Below are 21,708 nucleotides of genomic sequence, written 5' to 3' on the forward strand. Positions count from 1 at the left end.
GAAGACTTCCCATTTATGCTGAGCCCTAAAGCAGGATTGGCAAAGCACGTGGGCCAAATCTGACCTGCTGACTGGTTTTATAAATAAAGTTTTATTGGATCATAGCCACATCCTTTACTTATGTATTATCTATGGCTGTTTTCATGGTACAGCAACAGAATTCAGTAGTTTCAGCAGAAACTATACGGCCTGCAAAACCTGAAATATTTACTATGTGGCCCATTATAGAAAAAGTTTGTTGGACTCCACCCTGAAGGATGATAATAGCCAATACTTAATGTTTTTATGTGGCAGATACTGTTGTAAACAGTTAGCCTAGATTATCTCCTTTAATCTCAAAATTTTCCTTAGGAGGTAAATTCTATTATTGACCCTGTTTTACAGATAAAGAAATGGAGGTGCAGAGAGGTAAAGTAACTTGCTCCAGGTGACAGAGCCAGGAAGTGGCAGAGCTGGAAATGAACACAGGCTTTCTAACTCCAGAGCCTAGGCTCTAAACATTGCATTTTACTGCTTGCCTTTTAAGGATGTGAAGGATTTGGAAAGACTCAGAAGGGAACTTGGGGATGGTGTAGGATATTTCTAGGAAGGGAACTGCACGAAAAGGCTAATGTTCCGGGTTGGTCAGCTTGTAGGAATGTGATATATGAGAATTGAAAGCTGAGAGGCAGAAAGGTAGACTGGGGCAAGCTTGTTAAAGGCCTTGAATGCCAGGCCAAAGAGATTGTCTATAGGTAATGGGAAGCCACTGAGAGTTCCTGAACAGTGGAGGGACTTTACAAGTACTATTAATCTGACAGTGGTGGGTAGAATGGTTTGGAGGTAAGGAATCCTATTGAGAAAATTTAAGGAAATTTTGTCAAAGGACCAGGTAGATCCCTTTTAGTTTGTTCATTCATTCCACTAGTATTTCTTGAGCACCTATTTTGGCACAGGCCTGTGCTAGGTGCTACGGATACAGCAGTGAGCAAGACAGACACGAGCCGTTATAGGATGGGATGCTGGGAAATAGACTCTGAGAGAGACTGTGTGCAGGTGGTCATTGGGATCAAAACATGTATGCAAGTGAGAAAAGCAGGACTGGGCAGAGGGAGAATTTGAGTCATGATGCTGTTGCCACAGAGGCCTCAGCTGAGCCCATAGGTGTTCAGAAGCTGAGGTGGCCCCTTGTTCCAAATTGAGGCCAGGGGCCTAGACCTTTTTACCCTCACATCAACCAGTCAGTGGATGTGTGCTGCCCTCAGGAGGGAGCATGACCTCGGGCAAGGCAGCTACTTTTGGCCAAGACCATTCCTGCAAAGGACTCAGTGATGAGCTCTTAGCTGCTGTAATTCCTGGTCATTCCTGAGGGAGCAAGTGCCTGAGTCCTGAGGGTGAACAATGTGGCACATCACAGTATCCACTACAGTCCACCCCTTGCACCTCTTGGGTCAACTTGCTTCCTATTATAAGTTCATCCCATCTGGAACAGTTCCTCCAGGATTCTGGTTGGTCTTTTTCTCTGCAAAGACTTATAAGAGGATGGCTAGAGGGATCAGCTACAGTTCCTGCAATTGCTGCGGGTCTCATGGCTGCAACAGATGCCTATTATCCCCTCCTCTTCTACCCATTCTAAATTCCCCTCACCTTGGCTAGCACTTCCACTGATCTAGATGGTTTACCTGGTGGCATGACTCATGCTTTATGCCTAAAGGGTCTCAGTCCCTGGTCACTGTGCCCCTCTCAAGCCATAGCTGCTGCACATGTCCATTTAACACCAAAACTGGGCAGGGGAATACCAAGAGATGTCCAGTGTATCACTTCGACAGTAGCCCACCCTCCTCCGGATGGTCAAGATCAATTCAGACTCAATTAGAATGGTCAAGATCAGTTTTCTTTCCTGCTCATATCTTGACATAGGGAGCCCAAAGTTACTGGGTGGCAGCTGTTGCTTAAAGTCTAATAGGACTCTTGCTACATTCCTGGTGGAAGCATACCCCCTGGGAGCCAGAACCTCTAGACCTACAAAGCCTAGAAGTTGTAGGGTAGGAAGTGTAAATTCTCCCAAATGGGTCACTGGAAATGGTGGCAATAGATTTGATTAAAATGAATGACAGACTTGATTTCAAGAATCGTGTATTCTTTCTACTGGGGACATAGCACCATTATGGTGATTGATTTAAGTGTATATTGTGTCCTGGAGGATAGTCCCCCATTGCCATAGGATGTCATCTCCAAGCTGGTGCCTCAGAGGCACCTTCAAGAGGCTCTTGTATTGCTCTCTCAGGCCAGCAGCTTCAGGGTGGCAGGGATGTGACAGGGCCAGTGGATTCCATGGTCACATACCCACTGCTGCATCTCCTTTGTTATATATTGGCTCCTTTGGTCCCATGCAATGTTATACAGGATCCTGCCAGTGGGTCACTCTGTAATCTCTTAGGTGATGGTGATGCTGAGGCCCTGAGGGCAGGAAAGGCAAACCATTACCCAGAACATGTGCCAGTTTAGTCAAGATGAATCACTGCTCCTTCCAATATGGAAGGAGTCCAATGTAAATAACTTGCTACCAAGTGGTATGGAGATGGCTCTGTCCTGGGAACTCCATGTTGGTCTCTGTTGCTAGCACTGAAGTAGCAAGATCAGCCTTGGTGAGTGGGAATCTGGGCTTGCACCACTATGGTACCTACCCTACAAGGCTAACAGCCCAGTGACTGGCTTCTTGAGACTGCTGAGTGTCATGAATGGGGAAGACTGGAAGAAGAGTCTAGAATGGTAATGCTAATTCTAAAATAGTGTGGTTAGATCATGGGCTCTGAAACCAGACTACCCAATTCAAATCCTGGCTCAGTCATTTAATAGCTATGTGACCTTGGGCAAGTCACTGAGCCTTTCCACCTCAGTTTCCTCATCTCTAAAATGGGGGTAATAACGTACCCACCTCATGGGATCACTTAGGATATTAAATGACAGCATATGTAAAGTGCCTGAGACAATGCCTGACAGAGCACTCAATAGATATTAGCAAGCATCTGATCTGCAGGAGACTTTGGTAAGAAGCTCAAGCGTCCATGTTATGGACCCTGTACCCAGTGTGTAATTGTAGAAAGAACAAATAGGGAAGGGAGGAGCTGTGACCACATGGATTTAACACACAAGCAAATCCCCAGACTTCTCTTGCCATTGGGAGGCTGGAAGGATAGTGAGTGGCTCTCAGTTCTGCTCAGTCCTGCCCTTCCTTCTTCCTGACCACTTCCTCCAGGGCTCTGCAGACTAGGCATTTGATATCTACTCCTGGATCTGGAATGGGCTTAAACACCACCAGAGCTTGAAACAGTAGCCATCACCAGAGCCACATCCATAAATCTGGGCTGGCAGGATATTGTGGCCAATGCGTTCCACCTCTGGCCCAAGTGCAGGAATTCCTGCAGACACAGCCACCCCCATTCATGTGCCATTCATTGACTGGGATATGGTTTTCCCCTACTGGTCAAAAGGAATGTACTCACAGAAGAGCAAATCAAATTCTCTTCCCACGGATGCTCAGGTGGATGCCAGCAGAAGTAGCCTCTAAACAGTCACCTGGATTTTCTTCCCATATGAGGAAAGGGAAAGAAACAATATTCAGAACATCCACAGTGGCTCTTGTTCAAGATAGTGAAATGAGAAATGCCATTTTCTATTTCCCCTTCTTCCAAATTTCCCCCAAATGACGTAAAAGTGATAAGAAAGAGATTAAATCTCTAATAGTGCTGGAAAGCACGAATAGGGTGCCCTCAGTGGACCAGAAATTTTGAGGAAAGGGAAGGGAAAGGAGGGGGAGAGAGGGAAGCTGATAAGCAGATGGGATTGCAATGCAGAGTAACAGAGCAGAGAACAGACACATCCTAACGCAGCAAAGTGGGGGAGGAGGCCACAGAGGGGAGAGAGATTCTTCCCAATGGAGTCTGGGAGAAACGCCATTCCCAGAGTCCACAGGTACAGGGAGAGAGGATAGGACATCGGAGGAATAAAATGGAGAACACAGAGCAGCTAGCAGGGCCTTGACCCCTTACCCTTATGCCATGAGGGTCCCCGCTTGCCTGTCTGCTTCCCACCCCTAAGAGGTCATGCCTCCACATTTAGCTGTTCATTCATGGAACACTACTACAGCTCTTCCATTTATATACTGAATTCCAGACGCTGAGCTATGTATTTAATGTACATAGCCACTTAAAAGCTCACAAAATCTTAAGATATAGATAATATCATCTCCATTTTACAGGTAAGAAAACAGGTTTTAAAGAAGTTAAGTAACATGCCCCAGGTCACACAGCTAGGAAATGGCAGAGCTGAGATTTAAACATCACTTGATCCTCCAAACCTATTCTCTTAACTACTCCACCATACAGCTCTTTTATTGGTGAGGAGGGTAAATAAAAATTATCAACAAAATTGCAGAAGTATTTATCCACCCAGGAGAGCCACTGGCTTCCCAGCACTTTATAGCCATTTACATAAAAATAATTATGCCTTAATTATACAGTGTTCTTATATAGTTATAAAAATGGCTCCCCTAAGTTCATTATTTGGAAACATTTAGTTAAAGATGTTTTATGTAATTAAGTATAATTAAGAGTTTTCATTAATTTAGAGTAGCTTTACCCAATTTCAGCACTTCATAAAACCAGATGAATATGATTTTGCTGCATAATTTTTAAAAGCCCAACAACTGGTGATACTTATAATATACTCTGAATTTTCGGTATAAATACAAATTGTATTTTTAACAAGAAGCCCATCCTTCTGCCCTGATCTGTGCTTTTCCATGTCCCTCTTTCTCTTCTTCTCTTTCTTCTTTCCTTTCTTCCTTCCCCCAAAATAGGTATTCACATTGGTTCTTGGTGATAAGAACAATAATACCTTTAACAGTGATGATGAGAATATTAATCATGATAAGTGAGTGCTTGCCAAGGGCTGGGCACTATGCTAAGTGTTTGCCTCATACTATCTTATTTGGTCCATTGAACTACCCTATTATCCCCATTTAACAGATGAGAAAACTGAGGCTCAGACCTCATAAGTGACTTGATTTCAAGTCAGGTAGTTATTAAGTGGAGTTTAAGGTTAGCTTTTGCTTTGTAACAAACCACCCCAATGCTTGTAGCTTAAAACAACCACGATTTATTTAACTCATGATTCTGTAGTTGGGCAGTTTGGTGGCTCTTCTGGTCTCGGCGGGGATTGCTCACATGTCTTTGGTCAACTGGTGAAGTAGCTGGGGGATGGAAAGTCTAGCATGGCCACAGCTGTCTCATCTATGTTCTTCCTGCCTCTCATCCTCCAGTAGACCAGCCTGGGCACCTGGTCACATGGCACCTGGGCAGGGATCTAAGATAGCAAGCAGAAGCCACGAAGCCTCTTGAGGCCTAAGCTTGTAATTAGCATGACATCACTTCTGGTACATTCTGTTAGTCAAAGCAAGTCACAAGGCCAGCCCAGATTCAAGGGAGGGGGAAACAGATTCTTGATGGAATGAGCTACAAACTTACACTGCAAAGGAGCATACAGCAAGAGAAAATATTTGGGCAGCTGTTGCAAAACAGTTGCAGCTGGGTTCCAAGCCAGGTCTGTCTGATGCCAAAGCGCTTACAGTGTTAAACAATGATTTCGAAAGGGTTCTGCACATACATAGTCAGAAGACCCTGGTAAATCATTCATGTCCACTAGGTCCCTGATACTGATTTGGAGATGATTCTGGAAATGTAGAGCTGCTGTTTCTTAGGTTTCTCTCCCCTTTAAGGCAGGTAAGAGGAATCACATTTAAGATGCCAAATAATCACACTTTGTCTGTGGAGAAGCATCACGAAGGAAGTCACTTGAGTTCAAGCATATCATTTTATTTTTATTATTAAAAACAATACAATACATTTTTGTTTTAGAAACTTTAGAAAATGCAAATAAGCACCAAAAAATGATACTCACCTCTAATTGCACAAATCTCCTCACAAAAATACACAAGATACAGGTTGGTACCTGGGCTGATGGTTTTTTATTTCCAGGAGAGGGTGCTGTGTACTTGAACAGAGGACCATGTACAGCAGTGGCTGAGATGGAAAACCTGTGCTCACTGGCACCCTACTGTTGTACCTGCTCTTAGAGATTAATACCCCAGGCAGCTGCTTACCTGTTCTACCTTGGAATCTGCCTCAGAACGTTCTTCACATTTTTGTCTACAATAAGCTTACTCACAAACCCGTCCTTGAAACTGCTCTTTCCTCCAAAGACTGAGCAGAGATGCCAAATTGAGATCACAGGTCATTTCTTTCCAAGCATGTGATCCAAATGGCAAATCTCTAATTGCCTGGTGCTGTAAATGCGATTATTTGCAGTGGGAATTTATTTATGCCAGAATCAGCTGCTTCTTGGCATTGCTAATTTCATTGCTCATTCTTTTGTTTTTTTCAGTGTGATTATAATCATCACCATACTTTGGATGAAGATCAAGCAGCTCATTTTCATAATGAACTGCTATAAATAATGGCCAAATGTGGGGCACAACAATTACAGGAAAAGAGACTTCTTGTGGCATAGGTTGCAACAACAAGAAAATAAAAACAACCTGAGTATTAATCAACAGGGACTGGGTGAATAAGTGGTACAACCACAATGAGGAAGACTATGCAGCTGTTAAAAATAATGCAGTAGATGTATCTATATTAATATAGAAAGACTTCCAAATCGTCTTATTGAAAAGCAGATCCTGACACAGAGATTCAAGAGCCAGTAGTTGACTCTGGGAGACTCTGCAGCACATAGTATAAAACGTCCCACTCAAGGGATAAATGAACTGCCATTTGCTGAGGGCTGCTACTGGGAATTTAAATTCTTTGGCATTCTGGCCTGCTACACGGTTTGGCAAAGCAAACTTTAGTGACCAGAGAAGGCCCTCAGGAAAGAGTTTCAGGTATTGGCAGTTGGGAGTTGGGCTGGCGGGCACAGGAGTGCTAACAATGGGGGTTTGTATGGGTGGAACACTGACAGTATGCTGCATGTGATAAAAAAAGAAAAGGAAGGGAGAAGGAAGGAAGGGGAAAAGGAAAAGAAAAAGGACAGAAAGGGAAAGGAAAAAGCAAGAAAAAAAGCATGTTGCTTAAATTTGTTTGTTTGTTTATTTATTTATTTATTTATTTACATAGAGAAGGGGCTGGAAGGTCGCAAAGCAAATTGCTGGTAGTTACGGCTTTTGGGGAGGAAAATGGAAGTAGGGTCATGGGGAAGAGGAAAGATCATCATATGTACTCTGTATACTTATGTATTGCTAAATTGCTTTACAATGAGAATGCATTCATGTACTGTCCTATAACTAAAAAATTAAAAGGAATAAAAAGGCTTTATGCTATAGGTTATAGGTTAATTACAGAAACAAATTTTTGACATCTAAGGACAGGGATAGCTTTGCCCTTAGAATATACTGCTGTACATTTTTGAACGGTTGGTAGTTGAACTTTGGTGGGAGAAAGGTAAACATTCTTCTCATTTTAGTATTATTGTTGATTTTTAAAAATAATGTAAGCACACCATTTGGAAAATGGAATAAAAATTTAAAGAAGTCATCCATGATAATCATTGCAATCTTTAGCACCCTCTGTAATCTTGGTCCTTATTCTTGGAGCTTAGTTAATGAAATTCCTCATGGTTTTTGTTGAGAGAGGTACTAGTAGGAATATAAATTAGAACAACTTTTGGGGGGAATGGTAGTATGTATCAACAGTCATAAAAACAAGCATAGCCTCTGACTCCAATTCTACTTAGGGGAATCTACCCCAAGGAAACTATGTGAAGACAAAGATTTCAGCCTACAGATGTTTAAGGGAAGTGTTGTTTACAACCGCAACTATCCAAATAGGGAAGTGATTGATGGGCGGCGTAATATAGACATACCTAGTTAAAATTTTGGCTCTTCTACTTACTAACTTGGGGGCTGTGCAATCCTGGTCAAGTAAGAACTTCTCTGACACAGACAGATATAGCCATGACAATAGAGATTAAAAATACACACACACAGTGAAAATTATAATTACCTACCCCACTGACTTGCAGTTTTTTAAAAATTTATTTTATTTTATTTTTACTGCAATGTTTATTGAGTAAGATAATTCATGTAAAACATCCAGGATAGCGTTTGGCACAAAGTAGATCCTCAATAAAAGGTAGCTGTTATTAAGTAAAGTATGCTTCACACATGTCATATGTGTAAGAGGTTTAAAATGGCATGGAACTGCTCATTTACAAATCAAATTAATAATACGGTTCAAAATTCTTCAGTATAAATTTTTTTAAAAACCACAGAAAAACAAATTAAAAAAACCAAAATCCTTGAGTATGATCTCAGCTGGGGTTTGAAACAGAGAGAAAGAGAGAGACCAAGACAGAAAGAGGAAATATACTAAAATACAGTGTGAAGTGAGACTAGATGGCATTTACTTTCCCTTCAAACTCTTCTCTAAAGAGAGTCTATCTGAACTACAGAAGCCTTAGCCTTTCCTCTGTGGCTCCTGAGGATTATTCCTGCTCTGAAAAGAGGTGCCTTTGATCAGAACCCTAAGAACTTTTACTGGTGATAGACCTGTGTCTTAATCTCAGTGGTGTTGCTGAGGCCCACTTTTAAATTAGATTCTCTGCAGGGAAAGGTGTCATAGGTTGGGCTCCATAGAAGCAGAGCCTCAGGCAGAGATTCTCGTACAAGTGATTGATTGAAGGAGTGTTCTCAGGAGGAACCTGTAAAAGAGTGAAAGAAACAAGAAAGACAAAAGGAAGAAATTCAGCAAAGATGTGGTTTCAGGGGAAGTCTGGACTCACCCTGATCACATGGGGAGCTCAGGAGGTGTCTGTCCCACCCTGAGGCAAGGGAGTGGGCCTTCTGTACCCACTCCCCAGTCTACAGCCTGCCCTGGGGAGAAGGCACGTCACTCCCAGGTGCCTCTTGGCGAGCCGGCTCTGTTTGCTCAAGAGTAATCTTAAGAGAAGGCTGCAGGCTTGAGTCATGAGCAGCAGCTACAAAGTGGGCACTTAGCCTAGTAAGGGGATCCTAGGAGGTCCAGACAGTCACCAGCACCATCTGCCTGAAAAGGAGGAGAGGAAATTAGTCTCCATTTGCCCCCCACTCCTACCCCTTAAGAGGAGCCAGGAGAGTAACAAACAGGTTATCTGGTAGCTCAGATCCTGGCTTAGGTGGGAGATGTGGGGGAAAAGAAGGCCTCTTCTTCCTAGCAAAATGGAAGACAGCATGGGGTTGTAGTTTAAAAGTCCTCTTCTCTTCCCAGCACACCCAAAGGCTCAGGAAGTGAAGGGGTGGGGGCTGGCATGGAGGCAGTAGATGGAAGAGGCAGCGGGTGCAGTGGGGACATTGGTTGCATTGAGCACTTAAGTAAATTGAGCAAATAAGTAATCATATTGAGGACAATGAGATCCAAACACGGAAATTGGGAAGGTTAGAAAGAACCTGTTTTAGTCTGTTTTGTGTTGCTACAACAGAATACCTAAGACTGGGTAATTTATAAAGAAAAGAGGTTTATTTGGCTTACGATTCTGGGACGTTTGCATCTGGCAGGAGCCTCAGGTTCCTTCTACTCATGGCAGAAAGTGGCAGGGAGCTAGTGGGTATGAGCAGATCACATGGCGAGAGGAAGCAAGAGAGAGAGAGAAGGTGCCAGGGTCTTTTTAAGCAACGAGCTCTCGCGGGAACTAATAGAGCAAGAACTCACTCATTAATCTCCCCTCCCCCAGGGAGTGCATTAATCCATTCATGAGGGATCCACCCCCATGACTCAATCATTTTCCAGCACTGCCACATTGGAGATCAGATTTCCACATGAGTTTTGGAGGGGACAACACATCCAAACTCCACCAGAAGCCTAAGGTGTTGGACTGGAATTGAAGTATCAGTATGGACTCATTGTTTTTTAATAAATACACACAGATAGGTATAGAGATATATGGTGTGTGTGGAGAAAGAGAGAGATAGGATAAGTAGGTAGGTAGAGAGATAGATAGATGGATGATAGATAATAGATGATAGAGAGATAGATGACAGATTTTAGATGGATGATTGATGATAGGTAGGTAGGTAGATGATAGATGTTAGATGATAGACAGATAGATAGACAGACAGATAGATAGATAGATGTTAGGTGGATGATTGATGATAGGTAGATAGACAACTATCTCTTAGCTTTGTCTACTGAGAGGAGTTAGAACAGTAACACTCCACCTGCAATAAGCACACTGAACACCCAGATCCTGGTTTCTAAATACTGTCCTCTGCCAAAGGGAACCCAGGTTTCTTAGAAAAATGACTAACTCCAGGGCCGGGGCAAGGAAAGTACAAGATGAGCTAGACAATTTGTCATGCCAGAAAGTAAGGAAGAGCTCAAGGAATGATGGAGACATGTCAAAAAGACAACAGGAATCTACTTGAAGGGATCCCACTGGCCAGGTCTGGACAGTCTGAGCATCAAAATAATAATGGGTTACAATGCACTGAATAAAGTGGGAATCTGCAAGTCCACACTGATTAAACAGATGGATGGATAGATATACATTAGGTAGATAAAAAAGAGAATGGAAAGCTATTCCTTATAGAAGAATGTTGAAGAATAAATGTAGAATTAATAACAGAAATAAACGACACTATTGTTACCATCATGGTGGTAGTTGGTTTAGGCAGAAACAGTCAATGGCTAAAGCTGGGATTATTGGCATAGTCTCTGAATATTTCCCCACAAGGTACTTATTAATCACAAATGGAAAAATGATAACTTTAGGGTGGAGAAATCTGTCAGACACCAACTTGGTATGGTGGTGTAGATTAATATCACCAGTGACGGGATGTGTTCACATCACATGACCCTGCTGTAATATGCCGAGAAGAGCTCAGCATCATTTCTGTGGTGTTCCTGCACCACAAAGCCTGAGTCTGGTCACAGGGAGACATAAGATAGACCCAGGATGAGGGGCATCGTGCAGAAGGAAAGGCCCGTGTTCGTTAACACTGCTAAGAACATGAGGGACAGGGAAGGCCTGAGGGACTGTTCTAGATTGAAGTTGCCTATAATCCCACTACCCTATTTTCCCCTAGACTTGCTGGGTTGTGGCAGGGCTCAATGGCAACATTTATGAAATTTGAGAACCATTTGTGGAGTTAGTTAAAAATGCAGATGCTCAGACCCCATCCCTGAGAGTCTGTTATGGAAGGTCAGGGGGTAGCCTGGGGATTTATATATTTAGCCATCATCCCAGGAAACTCTGATGTAAATGGTCCACTGACCACCCTTGGAGGAACATGGGCCTAGAAATCCAGGAAACTGTAGCAATTTTCTCGCCCAGTCCTGACCTTAACCCCCTCTCTGTCTCTTTTTCCCAGGGTGACGCTGTACGCTGAGTTCCTTCCCATGAAAGCCAGAGCTAAGTGTATTCTGCTGATTGAGGTAAGGAGGGTGGCCTGAGTCTCTAGAGAATGCTGATCCTGGCAGGAGGCTCTCAGATGTCTTGAGTCACAGGACTGGAAAGGGGAGTTTAATAAAAATATAACAGACTCAAGATACAATGACTTAAATGGATCAGTTATGTCGATTCTGACATGGCTGTTTTGCAATATGGATAAATTCTTTGACAAGAAAATTCAATCCATCATCTCTTTTAAAAAATGGTGGCAGGCAGGTGGTACATCCTTCTTGAACTGGAAATGGCAGATAAGAGAGTTGGTGCCGAACAGTACAGCTTGAGTGGAACGAACTCCTGCCCCTACCCATATCATCACCCTCTCTACCTCTTGTGTGCCATCTCCATTCTTGGCCACTTATATGCCCTATAGGCCACCTTGAAATGCTCATGGTCTAGCCAGTCCTTCTCAAGTCCTTTGTGACCCATTTTCCAACCATGATCTGGAAGATCTCAGGGCAAACACAGTGGCCCAATGCCCCTGTCCCTCTCCTCATGCAGCTGCTCAAGGCCCCTCCTCCATGCAGTGACAGAATGGCTTATTTGCCCCTGCTGGATACACATGTCCATAGTGAGAACTCTGAAGCCACTCTGACATCCCCAATCACTGTGACCATACTGACAATATTCATCACGTTGACCCCACAGCCCAACTTAGCTGTCCTGAATGCATCCACTCCTGACCAATTAGGATGGTCAGCTGGCCCACACCGGTGTGGATGAATCAGTTGTTTAAATGTTGAAATGCATCTGGCCAGCTGATCTTGAACCCTGACTGCCCCTCTGTACCTAACAACCTGTTTTCTCTTAGGACCTCCCAGAACTTCCCATGATGCGGCAACTAAAGAGTTAATTCCTGGCACAGTGGGGGTGGGGATAGGGGTGTCTATTCTGATTGGTTGGTGCCCTGGCGGTAGCAGTTGTTAGATATTTTGACTGTAAGCAACAGTAATAGACTGTGTTTTGTTTAAACAAAAGGTGATGTATGAAGGCTCTTGGGGGCTCCAGAACTGATAGGGAGGCTGGAAGACCAGATTATGGAATGGACAATACTTGCAGAGCCAGGGTTCCAGCAGGAAAAGCGTACTCGACTTAGGAGCATTTGAAGAGGGTTTAATAAAGGGACTATTTATAACGTTCCTCAGGGGTCTTACCACCCCACGCCTGAAAGAGCAAAGGGCAGGAGTCAGCAGCCCAGAGAGTTGTATGATGAAGGCTGTTGGACAGGAGCTATGACCTTCAGCTGAGGGATGCAGCCAGCCCAGGACCACCCTGCAGGGAGTGAACCAGGGGAATAAATGCCCCAATCTCTCCTCCCTACCTCCCTCCCTCCCATCTCCTACAGGGCTCCCCATTGGCTGTACCAGTGGGAAGCCAAAGGACAGGGAGCCATTGATGGAATGCATAGAAAGGTGGAAAAGAATGGAGAGAACTCAGTGCAGTACACAGAAGATATTCGGCCCCATAGGGAAAAGGCAATTTTGATAAAGAATACCGGGGCCCCACTGGGCAAGGGAGATGGATGTCAGTAGACAAAAACCAGTGTGTCCCTTTGTACAGTGATGTTCATAGCAGCAGCATTCACAATAGCTAAGACATGGAGACGACCCAAATGGCCATCAACATGGGTAAGCAAAATGTGGTCTAGTCATACAATGCAGTATTACCCAGCCTTAAAAAGGAAGGAAATTCTGACGCGTGCTATAATATGGACAAAGCTTGAGGACTCTACACTAAGTGAAATAAGCCAGTCACGAAAAGACAACTACCATATGATTCTACTTGTATGACGTAGTTAGAGTAGTCAAAATCATAGAGACAGAAAGTAGAACTGTGGTTGCCAGGGGCTGGTAGGAGGGAGAAATGGGGAGTTAGTGTTTAATAGGTATAGAGTTTCTGTTTTGCAAGATGGATGGGGATGGATGGGGTGACAGTTGCACAACATTATGAATGTACTTAATACCACTGAACTGTACACTTAAGAATGATTAAGCTGATACATTTTAGGTTGTGTATATTTTACCCCCCCCCAAAATGATAAAAACAAACAAAACCCCCAATGTGTTCACTACCATACTGACATCACGTGATATTGATCATATTGCTCTTCTTAACCAGAGCTGCCACATTGCACAGCCCTGGCGGGCACCATGCAAATATTATACATTGTGGATGGTACCCATGGGAGATGGACAACATGGCAGCCCTGGCCCAATCTACAGACCACGGGAAAGGGTGGCCCTTCTGACCTGGCTGACCCCAGTGACCCCTTACCCATATCGATACTCTGGTCCACAATGACCCTGTCATTGCTCGCTGTGTGGACCATGCTACCCCCACCGCTGACCCCAATTCTCCTGTGCCAGATCTTCTGGGCCATCGGCACAGTGTTCGAGGTCATCCTGGCTGTGTTCGTGATGCCCAGCCTGGGCTGGCGTTGGCTGCTCATCCTCTCTGCTGTCCCGCTGCTCCTCTTTGCCGTTCTGTGTTTCGTAGGTATCCTTTAAGAGATCTCAGCTTTTGCTACCTGGCACCCCACTGTCTACTGTATCTGGATGGGGAGGGGTTGGAGGAAGACACCAGATAAAAGATAATTTTTTTAAATCAGGAAATGAGACAAGGAACGAAGCCTGGGGTAACTTTAGTATGGGGTGTTAGATTTCCTTTAGACAGGCACTTCTGGAATGTTCTCTAGGGAGATACATTGACCCTATTGTTGCAAGATCTGCATTTAAAGTGACTGTTTTAGATTAGTTGGAACTCTTAAGTTGCAAGTGATAGAAACCCAGTTCAATCTGGCATGAGTGAAAGAGAGGAATAGACATATTACAGGGGATAAATAGCTGGCCTCAGGTGTGGCTGGGTCCAGGAGCTCAAATGATCTCTCCATCTCAGCTCTGCATAAACGGTACCCCCTAGTGAGATCATGCCACACACTTATCATTTCATGTGTACACCACACCCATGAAACACTTTATAGCCAGTACTGCCCCCAAATAAGCCTTAGGTCTCACCAATGGTTAATACTGCAATATGGGCTGGCCAGTTAGCTCAGTTGGTTAGACTGCGGCCTTGTAACACCAAGGTCAAGGGTTCGGATGACACCAACTACTGTAACAAATAAAGACCACAAACTCAGTAAATTAACACAATAAGAGTTTATTTCTCACTAATATAACAGTTGAGAATGAGCATTCTGGTTGACAAGTGAGATTCTGGGTCCAGGTTTTTTTCCAGTTTCTGGCTCTGCCATCCTCTAGGGCTTTGGAATCTTCTACATGCAGACCACAGACTGGGGATGAGCAGGTGGAGACTGCACACTCACTTTTTAAGTACCTTGGCCAGGAATAGTCTGCTCATATGCCATTGGTGAAAGTGAGTCACATGGTCTCACCTAGCTGCAAGAGGTGCTGGGAGATGTAGTCCCTAGCTGTGTAGCCACATCCAAATGCAACTCTACATTATGGGAATGGAAGCATGAATTTTAGTGGACATTGGCAATCTCTGCTATATCCCCATTTTACTGGAGAGGAAAACTGAGGCCCAGAGAGGCTGATTGACTTGTCAAAGGGCATACAGCAAATAAACAACAGAACTCTATTTTGAACCGGATCTTCTGACTTCTAGTCTCAAGCTTTCTCTACTACAGCTGCTGTTTCACAGATAGCTGTTGCTTTATTTTTACAGAAATGTATTTATCTAGTCACTTAGAGTTGGTACCCTGTTAGGCCTAAAGATCTTTCTGATTTCTTTCTCTCTCTCTTGGACTGAGCTTGCAAGATGATGCTGAACACAGATGAGGATGAGATTTCTGATGGTAATCTTAATTTAATTCAACACTCACCTAGAACTCTGAAAGTAGCACCAAGTAATAGTAATGGCAGCAGTGACAATAATAACTACATTAACCCATACCAGGCATTGTGCTAAGCACTTTGCCTGAATTATCCCATTTAGTCCTCTCAACAATCTTAAGATAGGATCTATTACTGTTCCCATTTTATGGATGAGGAAGTGGAGGCACAGAGAGGTCAAGAAATTGCACAAGGTCCCACAACCAATATCACAAATGGCATAGTCAGGATTTGAAGCCAGATCTCTGGCTCCAGATCCCCCACCCTTAAAGACTCTACACAGAAAGAAGGATGTGGCTGGAAGTGAATGTTCTGTTCTTCCCTAACCAGCATGCCTCGATCTCCTGTCCCCCTAGTGGTTGCCAGAGAGTGCAAGGTACGATGTGCTGTCGGGGAACCAGGAAAAGGCAATTGCCACTTTAAAGAGGATAGCAACAGAAAACGGAGCCCCCATGCCGCTGGGGAAACTCATTATCTCCAGACAGGTAAGTGCCTGGACCAGCTGAGTCTGTCGCATGTGTGTTGGTGTGCATTCAGGGGAGCCTGTGTGTACATATGGGGTAGGGCATGCAAGTGTGTGGATACACACATGGGTGAGCGTGTGTACCCAGGGTGGGGCATGTGTGCATGTGTGTGCATGTGTATGTGCACACGTGTGTACATAGAGCATGTGGGGGCACGGTGGGCAGAACCTGCAAGGAGAATTTGGCAACTCCAACCTGTGTTTTCACTGCCAGGTTCTAAAAATGCTACCTAGAGGATTTAGCCAGTGACTAAATTCTCATAAATTCAGATAAGTGTAATCTCTGCTAACGGGTCCTGTAACTATACCTACAGTTTCACCTTTCAGCACCAATGAAGCCTGATTAGCAAATGCAATTGACTGGCAAAAGCTATGCAAGAAAACCACATTAGAGAGTGAGGTGTTTAGATCCGGGGAGTCAAACTGCACCCTGCATAGATGTCCTTAATGGATGCTGCATCAGTTCCCTGGTGACACCATCAGGGAATCCGCCGAAGTGAAACTTTATGAGCACCTACTACATGTAGGCACTTGTACTGTACACTGGGAAGAAGGGTACAGATTTAAGGCTGCAGTCCCTGCCCTCAAGAATCACGCAAGCCCATTGGAGAAGCATGACTAATACCCTTAAGCAGACAACAGACCCTATAAGGAAATGATCCTGTAAAATAAAATTCTAGGCTGGCCGATTAGTTCAGTTGGTTAGAGCATAGCCTTATAACAACAAGGTCACAGGTTCGGATCCCTGCATCAGCCAGCTGCCAAAAATAAATAAATAAATAAAATTCTATTTCTGATTGTTTCTATATTACACAAGAAGAACTGAATGGAATTTTACCAGATCTGGAGTTGTTTGGCATGGTCTGACAACACAGAAGGCTATGAGATATCCCCCAAATCCACTTTCAGGATCATAGGGGTGGGGCAGGGAGGTGTCCCAAACAGCCCGAGGTATAGGAGGCCCATTTGGTTGCATTTGGGGTGAGACTCATCCCCTACATGAAGATGCTCTAGATGGAGAATGCACACAGTGGTTTCAAATATGTGTCCCAAGGTGAAAGTTGCAAGGGTGGAAGCTCCAGTTGTGGGTGTCACTTTGGAAAGGGACTGCTGCCTAGGGGCCTCTCTCCATGTTCCAGGGTACCAGGCAACAGGTTTCATTTATTTGCTGGGGGTCATGATTCCCTGGTGGCAGCAGAAAGGCCAGCTGGGGCAGGCCCACTGCATTGCAGCCTTTGCAGCCCAGAGCAGCAGTGCCCTTAGAGAGAGCTCACTTCCCATAAGGTGGTCCAGGAAGGCTCCAAGGAGGTGGCAAATCCTGAGCCAAGAAAGAAGAGGAGAGTAGGGCTTTCCGGAAGCATACAAGTCTCCCAAAGCCAATTTTTCTGAATTAATTTGCCAAATGTATTGATTTATCAAAAAGGTGTTTTAAGGTTTATTCTTTCTGAATATATTTAGTTATTAGGAATACAATTGACCCTTGAACAACACAGGATTGAACTACGCAGGTCTACCTATATGTTTTCTGTGGTTTATGTTCTCAAAGTAAATTTGGGATGTGTCTCATAGCCTCCATATTCACAGATTCCGCATCCACAGATTCAACCAACCACAGATCGCAAAATACAGTATTCTCAGGATGTGGGACCCACGGATATGGAGAGCCCACTTTTCCTATCAACGGGTTCCACAGGGTTGACTGCAGGACTTGAGCATTCATGAATTTTGGTATCCATGGGGCACCATTGCACCAATCCCCTGTAGATACCAAGAGACTATGGTATATATCTATATATAAATATGTATGTTCTGCATACATAAGTACACTATTCATCAATATATTATTTCTATAAATATATTAAGAATGTATTCCTAAATATATAAATAAATCTATTCCAAAGTATATTCAATAAATATAAACCTTCCCAAATATATTCAGTAAACATATTTAATTAATATTGCTTCTCATTCAAGAATATATTACAAAAATATTTTTATTCATGAAAGTAATATATATATATATTTTTGACTGGTAAGGGGATTGCAATCCTTGCCTTGGTGCTGCCCGCACCACGCTCAGCCAGTGAGTGCACCGGCCATTCCTATATAGGATCCGAAATGCGGCCTCTGCGCTCCCAGCGCCGCACTCTCCCGAGTGAGCCACGGGGCCGACCCCATGAAGATAATATTAATAGATAGACAAGACCACCTATGACTTGTAATTTTTTTTTTTTTTTTTTACTTTTAGCATGTTTAAGTAAGTGAGAATTTCTCAAACTGCTGCTAGGAAAAAATATGTTCATTAAATATATCTAAGAAGAATATACAGTCATGCATTGCTTACCGATGGGGATACATTCCGAGAAATGTGTCATGAGATGATTTTGTCATTGTGGTAACATCATAGAGTGTACTTACACAAACCTATATAGTATAGCGTACTACACACCAAGGCTAATTAGTATAGCCATTATATTTTATGGGGCCACTGCCATTTATACAGCCTGTCATTGACCAAAACGTCATTATGCAGCACATGACTGTAATTGTTGTCTTAGAATATATTTTTAAAGGAACAGTGTAAAGCAAAGATTTTGATAAATTTGTAAATTAATAAAATTGGCAAATGGGTCATTTAGCTAATCAATCTTTTGGCTAAACAGCCTTGGTGAATTAGTTTTTCAGCACGTTAATTGTCACTTTGACCTGGCTTTGGGGGAGGGTGTGTTTGTGGAATGGTTGGACACCCCTTGGACTGGTTTTCTGTTCCCTGGTCCATGGGACTTCCCAAGAGGCCTGAGGGAGCCAGGCCTGAGGGCTCTGCTGGCCAGCTGCAGGTTTCCAGGTTGGAGGGTATGGGGCAGTTCGCTCCTGGGGAATCAGGCCCTTGGACATTGTGGGGTCCTAGCTGGAGAGGCAGGGAGGCTGAGTACTGTGGATTTGAGTCTCAGGTTCATAGAGCCCAAGTGTCCTGCCCACCAGAAACCTCCCTCCCAGCAATGGTGTGCACCAGTCTCAGGCCGCCAGCTGGTGCCTGCACATCTGGAAGTGAAAGAATAAACAGCTTCTCTTTGTCTTGAAACAGGAAGACCGAGGCAAAATGAGGGACCTTTTCACACCCCACTTCAGATGGACAACTTTGTTGCTGTGGTTTATATGGTAAGAGCTGTTTGTTGACTACTCTGACCCCCTTCCATTGTGCTAAATTTTGGCTTTTGTTTTAAAGCAATGCACCAACAACCCTTTGATTTCAGGCAGCATTTGCAAATTTCAGTAGTTTGAACATCACCTTGCTGATTTCTGATTTATCCAGGTTATTACCTGTATTATTATTTTCTCAATCTTTTTCTTTAACTTGACTGGCTTTTTACTCAGATAAATATCTCTTAAAAAGAAACTTTATATCTCTACCTTAAAGGAAAACACCTTAATTGCAGGCCAGAGATAGAAGGTGCTCTTAAAAACAAATACAGCTAGCTTGATGCTTTGCCGGGGCAATGAGACTCTATTTAAAAGTCAGAGAGACTGAGAAAGAAGGGAGGTGTTAAGCACTTATCAGCACATAAGTGAGACTGGGATATAATCAAAAGAATTGAAGGACACTTAAAGGAAATTTTGTTTTACAATAAGATTTAATATTTACACTGTATCAGTGTCTTCCTCTCTGCCCATGTTGTCTTGGGTACCACAGGGTGGCACATGGCCCATATTTTGAGAATCAATGATTTGGTCAACGTGGGCATCCATAGAACTTCCAGTTCTGATCCTGTCGACTTCTTAAACAACAGCCATGGGAGGGGGTTTGTTTGCAGACAGTAATTACCTTAAACTCCGCAATGAATCAAATTTCAGCCACTCTTTCAACTCCTTCTACCAATTCTTGTACACAGCATTAACAGTATGCAAAATTGGCCCAGCTTAAGGCTTTGTGTTCTGTTTTAACCAGTTCTCACTTTTCCTTTTCACCGTTGAACAGAGGTGCAAATTAGCAGGGGAGTTGTGAAGGTGGTCAATTAAAAGGAAGAGGAGAGAAAAGCTCTGATTATATACAGAACTGGGCTCCAGCTCTGCCCCCACATTCCTAAGAGCTGAATCAACTCACCAAGCATTTATTAAACACCTGCTGTGTGCCCAGTTACAAGTGTGGAGTCTGCAGGATTTTTAAAAAGAGGGTGGTGGGGGGACAGAACTGAGAATACCTACCTTTGAATGCATATAATTCTGTTGAGCCCATACTACTTGAATACTGAAATAATTACCTAGAGACTAATTTTAGCACACTAGAGAAGTCACTAAATTTGCTAGCACAGATTGTAACCTGAGGAAATTAAACATCGGCTTCTGATTATGACTGAGTTCCCACATAACTATTCCACTGGATGAGAATGTTCTGGCCCTGCAAACTTGAGTATTCTGGTTCCTGGGTCAGTCTGGAATTAATAAACTGTCATTCTGCTCTGAAATTCTAAAATTATATATCCAAGTTGACCAAATTGACCCAGAAGTCCTGACAGATGTCAACAGAACTGTTTTCTCTCAAATTTTCATCCCCAAAACCTTCTTCCCCTATTACCAGTTAGGTAGACAGCCTTGGGGGTTGTGTGCCTCTGAGGTATAATACTAGTATAGTTCTTGATCTTTCAAAAGACACAGGATCACTTCCCTTTCTCATATCATAATGCTTTGTACCTGCCATCTTCCTGCTCAAGGTCCCCAGTAAAGCTCACAGAGATCCACTGTGACCCAAAGACTGGTCCCCACTGCTAGAGACACAGGTTCTTCCTAAGGGAATGGGGAAAGGGAACTTGCATCTCTCTGATCATTTCTTTACCTTTTTTGCTTACTCCTGGCAGGTTTTCCAATGCATTTTCTTACTATGGATTAGTTCTGCTCACCACAGAGCTCTTCCAGGCAGGGGATGTCTGCAGCAGTGAGTATCGCAGTTTTCTTTACCAGTTAACTACCTGCACCCCTGGCACACACACAGTCATACAGACACTCCGACTGCAGGTTCTTCCCTTCTAGGGCCCGGCCTTGCACAGATTCTGTAGTTTCCAGGACGCTCTGTAGGAACCTGGACAATCTTGTCACAATGAAGCTGACATTAGCAGAGTCACATCTTATGTCAGGGTTTGGGTTCAGAAGTCAGCACTGTTAAAAGATAACCTGAGGCACATTAAAATTTTGAAGACTTTATTTGAGCAGACAGCAACTCATAAATCAGGCAGTGCCAGATGGCAGGCAGTTCAGGCTCCACCGACAGTTCGGGTGCAAGGGGAAACCATAAGTGTCAAAAGACTAAATGACAACAAATATAGATTAAAGTTCTAATTGATGAGCTTTTATTTGAAATTCTAGAATTGGACAGAACCTCATTCTATAAAATAGAATGAGTGCTCCAATGATCAGAGCAGAGGAGTTTGGCTTTACAGGCAGAAAAGGCTGAAGAAAGCAGAAACAGGGAACAAAACGTGGACTGGTCATTTCAAAGTTATTTTCCTTATAGAGTTAACACAGAGGGGACTTCCTTGTCATGCCAACTCAGGTAAACTGGGACCCTTCTGACTGGTTGCTGTGAATCTCCTCTTTTTGCAAAATTGGTCCCTTTCAAAGTTCAGTTTGATTATGTCACGTAGCACAAGTGACTCCTTTCTGGTTTGTCCTTTTGTGCTGGGGCCCGGCGCAGGAGGCTAGACCAAAACAATGGCCTCTCATAAACTTGAACATAAGGTTTACACAGAAGCAAGATAAAGAAAATATTTGGTTAAAGTGGAACAGTAGCCTTAAAATCCCTAGTAAAGGTTAGATGGTAGTTTCTGATTGATTAAGTTACTCTAAGTTGGGTTTCTGTTTGCTTAAGTAGGAATCTTAAAC

General features: G+C 43.4%; 1 protein-coding gene across 1 annotated transcript in view; it reads left to right on the forward strand.

The window, feature by feature from the left end:
* The window catches only part of SVOP (SV2 related protein), a 71,068-nt gene that overhangs the window by 35,392 nt on the left and 13,968 nt on the right, over positions 1 to 21,708 (forward strand). The window contains exons 7-11 of the mRNA XM_063087739.1: positions 11,381 to 11,444; positions 13,824 to 13,949; positions 15,668 to 15,796; positions 18,920 to 18,993; positions 20,688 to 20,764. Coding sequence (XP_062943809.1) covers positions 11,381 to 11,444; positions 13,824 to 13,949; positions 15,668 to 15,796; positions 18,920 to 18,993; positions 20,688 to 20,764 — 470 coding nt within the window. The remainder of the gene's footprint in view (positions 1 to 11,380; positions 11,445 to 13,823; positions 13,950 to 15,667; positions 15,797 to 18,919; positions 18,994 to 20,687; positions 20,765 to 21,708) is intronic.

Source organism: Cynocephalus volans, chromosome 2 (assembly GCF_027409185.1).
Source record: "Cynocephalus volans isolate mCynVol1 chromosome 2, mCynVol1.pri, whole genome shotgun sequence".
Lineage (NCBI taxonomy): Eukaryota > Metazoa > Chordata > Mammalia > Dermoptera > Cynocephalidae > Cynocephalus > Cynocephalus volans.